The 10,556-nt window shown below is 39.2% G+C and overlaps 1 protein-coding gene across 2 annotated transcripts; it reads right to left on the bottom strand.

The window, feature by feature from the left end:
• Positions 1-3,273: 3,273 nt before the first annotated feature.
• mrto4 (MRT4 homolog, ribosome maturation factor) lies at positions 3,274-10,427 on the bottom strand. Of its 2 annotated transcripts, XM_060852074.1 has the most exons (9): positions 10,363-10,385; positions 10,226-10,325; positions 10,009-10,067; positions 8,629-8,732; positions 4,524-4,605; positions 4,232-4,299; positions 3,961-4,112; positions 3,745-3,821; positions 3,274-3,567 (listed from the first exon to the last, which is right to left on the bottom strand). In XM_060852074.1, the coding sequence occupies exons 2-9, from the start codon at positions 10,251-10,253 to the stop codon at positions 3,472-3,474; spliced, it is 666 nt and encodes a 221-aa protein (XP_060708057.1). In that variant the 5' UTR covers positions 10,254-10,325; positions 10,363-10,385; the 3' UTR covers positions 3,274-3,471. The 2 variants fall into 2 exon arrangements, with proteins under 2 accessions (XP_060708057.1, XP_060708056.1); XM_060852073.1 differs by having other exon boundaries at positions 10,226-10,427.
• Positions 10,428-10,556: the final 129 nt, after the last annotated feature.

The following is a 10,556-nucleotide window of genomic DNA, read 5'->3' as shown; positions in this document are numbered from 1 at the left end:
AACACACATGGAATCTCCGATATCAGGGTTCTTAGAGGCAGTAATGCAGAGACTTGAGCAAACAGCTCTGCCAACCATCCAACCCAAACTCTGGGTCCACTATGTGGATAACATCTTTGTCATCACTAAACAAGTTAGACGAAACCTTCAAGACCATCAATTATACCCTTACTGGCATAAAATTCACTAAAGAGGAGGAAAACAACAACAAACTGCCATTCCTAGATGTTACAGTAGAACAAACAGCCAATGGGGAGCTTCAAACCAGAGTCTACAGGAAAACAACTTATACAGACCAAAAATTGAACTACAGAAACAATCATCCCAACGAACGAAGCTACATCAGAACATTATTTCAACGAACCAACACACACTGTTGCAGAGGAACTACGCAGAGCAGAGGAAAATCATCTACACTGTGTATTCAAAAAGAATGGGTACCCAATGAACACAGTCTGCCGATTTCTCAGCAACAAACCCAAACAAGCAGACAAAACACGTCCAGAAACCCTAGCCACGCCCCTACATCAAGGAAAGGACTACCAGACTATTCAGACCCCTTGGCATCATGATAGCCCATAAACCCACCAACACACTAAAACAGCAGCTAATGAACTTGAAAGACCCTATACAGACAACAAACAAAACTAATGTCATTTACAAAATACCATGCAACGACTGTAACAAACACTACATTGGACAAAGACAGAAAACTAGCCACCAGGATACATGAACACCAACTAGCTACAAAACGACATGACCCTCTCTCACTAGTATCCTCACATACGGATGAAGGAGGACACCACTTCGACTGGGACAACACATCCATCCTAGGACAAGCCAAACAAAGACACGCACAAGAATTCCTAGAAGCATGGCATTCCAACTGTTACTCTATCAACAAACACTGAGTTAGACCCCATCTACCACCCCTGAGAAAAGGAACAGGAAGTGACTTCACCACAGGAAATAACAGCACCACACGGAATAACATCACCAACCCAAAGAAATCCAAACATATAAATAGAAAGCAGGAATTTTTTCAGCATTGCTTTGCCTGAGGCCTACTGAAGATATTACCTAGTATGGTAACAACACATCTGCAAACAAACCTTCCAGCTCAGCGAGCAAACCTACATTTAAATCCTCAGCCTGAGCTACAAATCTTCTCAAAACTCGATAAAGATCAAAGCCAAAAGGTTCTGCAATCTCCTCCGTGGCTTCCCAGAGAATCCTAGGATAAATCTCAACTGGCCCAGGGGACTTCTGTTTTTACACTTTTCAGAATTTTTAAGATTTGGAGATGCTGGTGTTGAACTGGGGTGTGCAAAGTTAAAAAATCACAACACCAGGTTATAGTCCAACAGGTTTAATTGGAAGTACACTAGCTTTTGGAGTGACTCTCCTTTACCAGGTGATAGTCAATAACCTGATGAAGGAGCGTCGCTCCAAAAGCTAGTGTGCTTCCAATTAAACCTGTTGGACTATAACCTGGTATTGTGTGATTTTTACCAGAATTTTTAACACCTCCTCAATCCCATCTAGTCTAGTTGCCTGTACCTCAGTATTCTCCACGACCACATTGTAAGTAATCCCACTAGAAAAAGACAGAAGTATTCATTGAACACCTATCTCCTCCGACTCCACCCACAACTTCCCACTACTATGCTTGATTGGCCCTAACCTTACTCTAATTGGCCCTAATCCTACTTGCATTGAATAGTTAATAGTCAAATCACATAGGTTATTCCAGATCTGCAGCACACTGGGTAAGAATGGCAGATTTCATTCCAAGTAGGACACTAGTGAACAAAACCACATTTGTTATGATAATCTAGTAGCTTTATTAAGATTAGCATTTTAGTCATTAAAATTAAATTCTCATAATACGATTTTATTCCCATGCATTCCCTCTACAATCCTTTAACATTGTTACGAGGCCACCATCTCTCAAACTACAATCTTAGCTACCTGAGAAAGCATAGAAAAGGCCTCTAGTCTCTTTTATAGAGTAGAACGTTCTATTCTTCAGCAAACAACAGCCCCCCCCCGGCCCCAACGCCGAAGAAACTGGTCATAGCATCTTGTGGCTCCTAAAGTGGCTCTGACATTACTAAAAATTCCTGAAGGGCTCATGCCCGAAACGTCGATTCTCCTGCTCTTTGGATGCTGCCTGATCTGCTGCGCTTTTCCAGCAACACGTTTTCAGCTCTGATCTCTAGCATCTGCAGTCCTCACTTTCTCCTCCTTACTAAAAACATAAGCTCAATAATGGAACGTGGGAGACGGTGGCTAGACCAGCATTTATCACCATCTCTAAAACCCAGAATGAAGTTAACAGGCAGCCAAATTCTGGGTCTAGAGTCAGCCAGACCGGAACACACAGTACCCCTAAACACTATTTTCACATCAATCAACAATGGTTACATGGTCACTTTTTGAGTTCAAGTGTTATCAACAGTAACAAAAGGATTCAGAACCAGCCTCTAGAACATTTGCCTGGGGTTCTGGACAGTGACAATACTACTACACTCTTGCTTTCCCCAATCTTAACATTTCAAAGTCATCCATTAGCTGCAAAGTGATCAAACAGGTTATAGATTGACAAAGTGAGCTACTACTTACTGTGGTAAAAACAATGACTGCAGATGCTGGAAACCAGATTCAGGATTAGTGGTGCTGGAAGAGCACAGTTCAGGCAACATCCAAAGTGCAGCGAAATCGACGTTTCGGGCAAAAGCCCTTCATCGGGAATTCCCGATGAAGGGCTTTTGCCCGAAACGTCGATTTCGCTGCACTTCGGATGTTGCCTGAACTGCTGTGCTCTTCCAGCACCACTAATCCAGATACTTACTGTTCCAAGTCTTCAACTTTCATTTGTAACAACAGAAACTGGGAATAATACTGACTACTGTCATCCCCAGTTTGCATGAACTACTGTTACTTATTGCTATTCTTCAGAGGTTGGTAACCAAAGTGAGGCAGCTGTGACTGAAGTGTAAAGTGGCTGTGCGTAAAAGCAATTTTAACTATTCCCAGCACACGTCCAGTGACACCATGCCACTGCCTTCCCCAGTAGTCACAAAAGTGCCATTTCAAAGACATTCATTAGCAGTTAAGAACTCGGATAGGACATTATATATATCTACATAGGGTTGTTTTGTTTGTAATGTTAGGATCTTCATGTTAACAGGTTCCTCAAAGATCAGTACATACCAATTAACTGCAGTACTGCACATCTCTCGCACCAGTAGATGAGACCCAGCCAATAAATCTGTTGAAGTTCCAAACTTTATTAAAAATGCTCACTTAATTCAGTGTCCACATTTGCAACAGTTGTTTCCCAAATGATTGTGAAATTGTTAATTAGTCACTGAAAACTGCCACTTTTGAAACGCAGGCTTCAGCCCTTCAACTTGCACTCGGTCACTCTTGCTCTTCATACATTTCCTCTACCCTTGGCTTTTTGCATCAATCAGTTGTCAGTTGCTCAAATTCACCAGTCTCAGAGTTCCACATGCAGTTTATCGTCACTTTGAAGGTTGCCATTTCAATACCAAGCAATTTCTGGAGAAAAGACAGTGAACAATTAGGAATCAGTATCCATGTCACCCATACTTGTATTTTTATTGGAATACCGAAAATTGGAGAATTCTTTTGACTTGCAGTTATGTTTATCAACTTAACAGCAGATTCCAGTTGGTCATAGTGACTTCAAGCTATTTATTGAAAGTAAAGACTAACCAGAAGACGTGCTTGTTCAGGCGTCAGCGAGGCACCTTCTTTACATACATCATAATCAGATAATAATGTCACAACACCTAGGAGAGAGAGACCACAAGTGAAATCCAATTATTGCCGACCGTTCTGAATCTTATTCTTTTCTCTATGAAAGTTGAAAATTGGATCACCGGCTACTCTTCACGATCAGTTTGCATAACTTGATTTTTACTATCATACCTTTCTTCAGAGAGGTTGGTAACCCAAGCTGTCGCAGTTGTGGTTCAAGAGAGTGTGTGAACTGTGGCAGGGGCCCAGCATCTAGCGTAACAGCCATTGTAGCTATATTCCCAGCACGGGCAAAATCAGATTCTGTGTATTGATCAAACCACCTATTGATTTGAGCAAGAGAGTACATTACTCAGTAGAAAGACTAAAAAATTAAAAGGAATGGGTGCAGCTTAAGCAGGTCAAAGAAAGTAAACAAAAAAAAACACATTGGGAGACTCACTCAATCACTTCCACTTTTGTTCGATTAGTGAACAGAAGACCAACTTCACCTTGCAACTGCTTACTGATCTAGAGAGAGAAAACAAATTCTGCACATGCTGGAAATATTCAGATCAGGCTGCATTAGAAGATTACAATGCAGGATTACTCTTTCGCAATGACCTTTCATCACAACTTAAGCAAGACAAACTTGAAACACAAGACGAGACAAAACCAAACAAGTTTTGCTTCTGGAAATATAGGCTTAAAAGAAGATTCACTGGTTTCATAAATGGCCTTTTCAGAGAGCTTACCTTGTGCAAACCATCCTTGTACTCATCTGCTGGTTCTTTTCCCAGTGCCACCATCATCACTTTGTTTTTACCAAAGAAAAACCTGTTCAAGCAGAGAACAATATAGTTTCACGCTTAAACAAAACTGATAGTCAAGTTATTTACCTGCTGAGGTAATTGTCTCTTCCCTCTTCACCAATCAGGATAATGAACATGCACTCAATTCACAGAATATAACTACTGGTTCAGTATGTTTAGAAGAGGTGTCAAACGGTCTCCCTTTCCACGGATGCTGTCATACATGAGTTTCTGTGGCACTTTGTTTTTATTGAACCTATTCCAGATTTCCAACATTCACAATATTTTGTTTTCTCATATCTAAGTTTGCTCAGATTAGGTGGCACAGTAAATAATGTAGGTAGCAATACAAAGCCTCAAAAGGGACATTGATAGGTATGTAAATAGATTAATCTATGGAATAGGACGTTCACATTGAAAATATTCTGACTTCACTGCATTAGTTCCAAAATAAAAGAACGTCTTGGAATTGAAAAGTCACAGAGATCTCACAACTGAAGCTGATAAGATTTAAGTCAGAGGTAGGCATGAAGGTGCCGCTATGGAGTCAAGTCAGTGAGACAGCAACTGCATTACCATTGTTTGTAGGTGGAGTTAATTAACCACTCAGTCTAACAGCTCCTTGCACACAGCCATTCTAACAACTTCCCATTTTTGTCTACGCAGTCAAATGATTGATTAATCCCCCACTATTCGTTTAACTACTTGCTATATTAACATATTGCCCTCTTATCCAAAAAAAAGTCATGTGATGAAATGACAGTTTCTCCCTGAGCCAGATGGTCAGGTTCAAGTTCAAGTTTCACTTATCCATGAGGTTTGTCACAGCATGTCTGAACAGATAGACTTCAAATAACTTGTGCTGCAGTGGTAGTGTGTCCCTTCCTCTGGGCTAGAAGGCCTGGGTTCAAGTTTCACCTCAGAATTTGATGGTAATGGAGGTATTATATTAGGTTGAAGGAAAACAAATCCCTTATCTTTTAAATGAAAAAACTTTTGATGACATACAACCAATCCTTGGCCAAAACTATTAGAAGTAAATAGGATTTTCCGTTGTTTGTAATACAACTGATCAAAATTATATTTTTTAATATTCTATAAAATACAAACCTTTCATGGTACCCTTTCTTTGAACGAAAAAAATTTAATCACAAAGTGACTGAGACAAAATTTGATATTTTCCTCTCATATTTTTCTAAGTCCTGAGAAAGTCAGATGCCCATCTTCAAGAATTCCAACAATTTCTATAGAGCAAGCAGATATTTTGAGAAACATTCTGACAACTGCTAACAAGTACCAACACACTTCAGTTTAGAAAACTCTTTCTCAGAATCCTGTTATAATGGCAAAGTTAATGCTCAACCATTTTAAATAAAATGACACCTTTTTTGAACATAAGTTATCCCAAAAAGAACGGGTGTCCACAAAACATTCTATAGATAAACCTTTCTCAGACTGGAAAACTTTTATTAGGATTTAGTTTAGACTTTTGGATAAATATATTCCTGTTGTTACATCTTCTATCAATGTCAAATTTTCAGCAGCTTACATACTTTTAACTAATGTTTATTTTCAGATTCTCAAGATAATGGATAACATTTATTCATTCCCACCAAGGAGATGATAAATCTTGCCATACAGGAGATTGGCATATGCATATGAAGTTTTGCTATAAAAAGGATTAGTTTCACATCTTTGGGTCACCCAAGGTTGGAATCACAAATGTGCTCCTTTTTGAATGTAGTTTATTTAATGCTCTCAATTTCCTCAACAGTAGCATGTCTCATCAGACAATTCAGTTTCAATATGTCATAACTGGCAGTTGGTCTCATCCAAGTGTAACTGTCCAATCAAATTTCTTTACTGGTCTGTTCATTTTCCTCAGATGGAAAATTGTTCTGGGAAACCTGATGGTGATCAAAACTTTCCAGGTGCTGTGGATTCCTGATTTATTCTGCTTAAAACATTAACTGATATTTAAAAAGCCCCCAAAACCTGATTTCTTTTCTGAAATTCCCTTTTAATTTATCTTGCTCAAAATCTATTGAAGTAACATTTTAATCAATTCATTTCATGCATTGTGAATATGCATATACTATCCAACACAGTGTAATTCAATGTGATTGTGGTTAAAACATTCATTACTGGGCTGAAGAACCTTCCAATTTTAAAAAACCATATGTACTTCTGTTTGCAATAATTCATTACATAAAAGTGTTTCAAGCTGCATCAAAAACATCTGTTGAATAGTTTAAAGGCATTCCTGAGTTTGGTCTACTGTTACATTTCCCCACATTATGTTGTTTGCTTTATTTGCTAGAGGAATCTCCATTCCCACTTGGTTTATTTCGATTCTCCTTTCATATTGGTGCTTATAAACCATACTTGGGCAATCTTGCATTGCTGCTAACACAGTGGCTGCCATTGTTTGCATATAAACTTATGAGGGGTATGGATAGGATAAACAGACAAGGTCTTTTCCCTAGGGTGGGGGAGTCCAGTACTAGAGGGCATAGGTTTAGAGTGAGAGGGCAAAGATTTAAAAGGGACCTAAGGAACAACTTTTTCACATAGAGAGTGTTGTGTGTATGGAATGAGCTGCCAGAAGTGTGGAAGCTGGTACAATTACAGCATTTAAAAGGCACCTGGATGGGTATATGAATAAGGGTTTAGAGGGATTTGGGAAAGAACCGGCAAATGGGACTAGATTAGGTTAGAATATCTGGTCGGCATTGACAAGTTGGACCGAAGGGTCTGGTTCCATGTTGTCCACCTCTCTGACTCTAAGTATATGAGCCATGAAATTTGCTAAGGCTGAACATTTTCCCTTTTTCAAAAAATTACATTAGGTTACTGATATCTCTTCCAAACACATCTTTCTTTCTGAAAATCTAACTCCAATTAAAGCTAGGAGTCTATCCATTTTCAATACCTCAACACATCCCAAATAACTGAAAGGCAAGCACTGAATTATGAATTCCCAAGTAGCTTTTCTAAAAAAAACCAAACAAACAAACAATCTTGTATATAATCTGTCAAATCCCATTCAGTTTCATTTTAGGAAATCAAACTTTCTTTCTAAAATTTAAAGGCTGACCATGCCTCAGGTACACTTAATGGATCATATTTCTTATAAATTGTGTCCATATTTTGAATAGAACTTCAAAACCTACATCAGTGTCCAATTGTTGAGCCGCTAATTCTAAGAAAATTTTACACCGGATCCTGTTTCTAGTAGAAAGTCACAATGCTAGGGCCTTTTTTTCTTAAAAAGTAAAGATGAACTTGTGTCCATATCTTAACTTATTTTTTCCATTTACCACACAATTCAGCTTCACAAGACATTGTGGGAAACCAGACTTGGTTTTAGCCATTCTTCTCAAATTTAACTCCAGCTACAATCTTCTGTCCAAAAAGAAGTTTTCCATCTTCACTTTCAGGTAAACATTCTCTGCAAAAGGATCAATTTAGATCCAAACCAGTTGGAGAGACAGAAACAGAGAACCTTTCTTTGTGAAGAAAGTTTATTAACTACTCAATCTTTCATTTCAGACAGCAGTTCTGCCTGTTAATTCATGTTTACATTTACCCAGTCAATTGATCAATTAACCTCAATTATCTATTTTACTTGCATTTTTTTTCTATTCATTCATGGAATATGGGCTTCACTGGCCAGGTCAGAACTTATTGCCGGTCCCCAATTGCCCTTGAGAAGGTGGTGGTGAACAGCTTGAACTGCTGCCATTCATTTGTTGTAGATACACCCACAACATTATGTTGGAGTCTTGGTGAATTTTTACAGTGCTTGTAGATAGTATACTGCTGGATGCACGAGGAATCAAAAACATGAAAGGTGACTGGAATTAAAACACGGCTCAGCCACAATGAAATGCAATGGCAAAATGGGCTCAAGATGACTATTGGCTTCTGTTGTTCCAAGATTCCAAAATTACATACCAAAAATAAAAATTAGTGTCAAATGTCTGCATATCCATTCTACTTCAGTTAATACGTTTCTGGGGCAGGAGGTTTAATGTCAAATACTCACCGACTATGTTTCCAAGCACTCCGCATATCCTTCAACTTGTTATTCCGCATATTCTCAATAGAAAAGACAAATATATTCTTGTAGGTGTCCACACATTTTCGTAACTTAAAAAAAAACCACCAGCAATAAGGGTTCAAATAGACTATCAGCATAGTTAATTAGTATTCCACCAGATATCTTATTAGTTACAGTGAAGAATTAATTAACCTTAATAATTTGCACACAAAATCAACTCTTAAAGAGAGACTGAATAGGTTGTGGCTTATTTTTTTGGAAAGTAGGTGGCTGAGGGATAACCTTATGGAGGTTTACCGAATCGTGGGGGCATGGATAGGGGAATGGGCATAGTTGAGGGGGGAAAAGATTTAAAAGGTACTTTTTCCACAGAGGATGATGTATCCAAACATGCTGCTACAGGGGGTGGTGGAAGTGGGCACAATTACAACAGTTAAAAAGCAACTGGAAGGGGATATGAAGAGGAGAGTTTACAGGAATTTGGGCCAAATGCTAGCAAATAGGACGAGATCAGTTCAGGATAACTGGTTGGCACAGATGAGTTATACCAAAAAGGCTGCTTTTGCACTGTATAAGCCTATAATTCCCTGACCAAAAGAAAAGTATCCAAACACACTTAATGTGACTATCACTCAGTATTAGATACAGGGCTATTAGTTTCACAAAAGGATATCAGAGTGGGTGACTAAAGATTGGCCAAAGCTAGGTTTTACAAGGTGCCTTTAAAGAATTTTAAAAAGTGTAACTTTGGAACTCAACAGCCAAGCGCATGGCCAGTAACATTGGAACAAAGGTTACAGAGATAGGAAACAGTGAGCCCATGAAGAAATTTGAACATGAGGATTAGCATTAAAAAATTTAGGCATTCCTGAACCAGGGATCCACTGTAAATTAGCATGTATATTGATGATGGGTAAATGTGATTTGGAGTAAGTCAGAAAATGGTCTATGAAGTGCAGGTTTGCAGTGACCAATGCAGCATTGGAATAGGCATAGATGTTTATTCAGTAGATAGTTCTTTACTCAGAACATGGAATGCCCTACCTGCCAATGTAGTTAGCTCAGCCACATTAGGGAGATTTAAACAATTTAAGCACGTATATGATGGTGGCATAGTGTAGGGGGACGAGCCAAGAATAGTTCACAGGTCTGCGCAACATCAAGGGCCAAAGGGCCTGTTTTGCAGTGTATTGTTCTACAATTACTGTTTCTGTAATGGTTATAATGAATTAAGAGAAAGTGGAGAGGAAATGGAAAGACTGGTTTTGAGCTAGAATTGGGATAACAAGATTCTTAACTCCATGAGCTAGGATTGGAAGAGTTGGTCAAATATTAGAGTCCACTCTATTTACCTTGTTAACTCACCTCCTCGATCAGGTTCTGTTTGACTTGTAATCCTTTCTTCGTTGTCTTAGTCAAAGAAACTGCAGAAATAATACAAAAAGGAATGAGTTTGTCGAACCATCCAACTATTCAGACTGGAACTTATTTAGGTTCTGAGTCCGGATTTGTGGACAGTCTCGGACTCTAAATTCGGCCAAATATAGTAATAATTCGGCCCAGGACAGATTTAAGCCCCTACCCCGCTTGTCACGCCGAGATCGCGGCATGGTGTCGGAGCCGGGTCTCTTGCTCTCCCAGCTCCGGGTGTACGGGGCCGGGTCTCTTGCTCTCCCAGCTCCGGGTGTACGGGGCCGGGTCTCTTGCTCTCCCAGCTCCAAGTGACAAAACGTGTTGCCTCCACACTCACACCTACTGCTCAGGACCCTCTTGCCCAGGGTGTTATGGGATTAATAGCGCCTTCGCTCTGCCTGTATATTTACTCGGGATTAAATCAACACCAAGCCATCAGACTCAAATATAATAAGTCAGATTTATTGATTTATCCAATTAAAAACAACTTCTGAGTATTA

This window comes from Hemiscyllium ocellatum, chromosome 37 (assembly GCF_020745735.1).
Source record: "Hemiscyllium ocellatum isolate sHemOce1 chromosome 37, sHemOce1.pat.X.cur, whole genome shotgun sequence".
Lineage (NCBI taxonomy): Eukaryota > Metazoa > Chordata > Chondrichthyes > Orectolobiformes > Hemiscylliidae > Hemiscyllium > Hemiscyllium ocellatum.
This window is presented reverse-complemented; position numbering and strand designations above follow the sequence as displayed.

Bases quoted from the DNA above. Each gene is read 5' to 3' on its own strand.
- mrto4 (XM_060852073.1), bottom strand. From the start codon at position 10,253: ATGCCGCGATCTCGGCGTGACAAGCGGG. The intron at 8,733-10,008 runs GTGAGTTAACAA...TTTTTTTTTAAG, and splicing joins AACAGAACCTGATCGAGGAG to TTACGAAAATGTGTGGACAC. The intron at 3,568-3,744 runs GTTAGTCTTTAC...TCTTTTCTCCAG, and splicing joins CTGAACAAGCACGTCTTCTG to AAATTGCTTGGTATTGAAAT.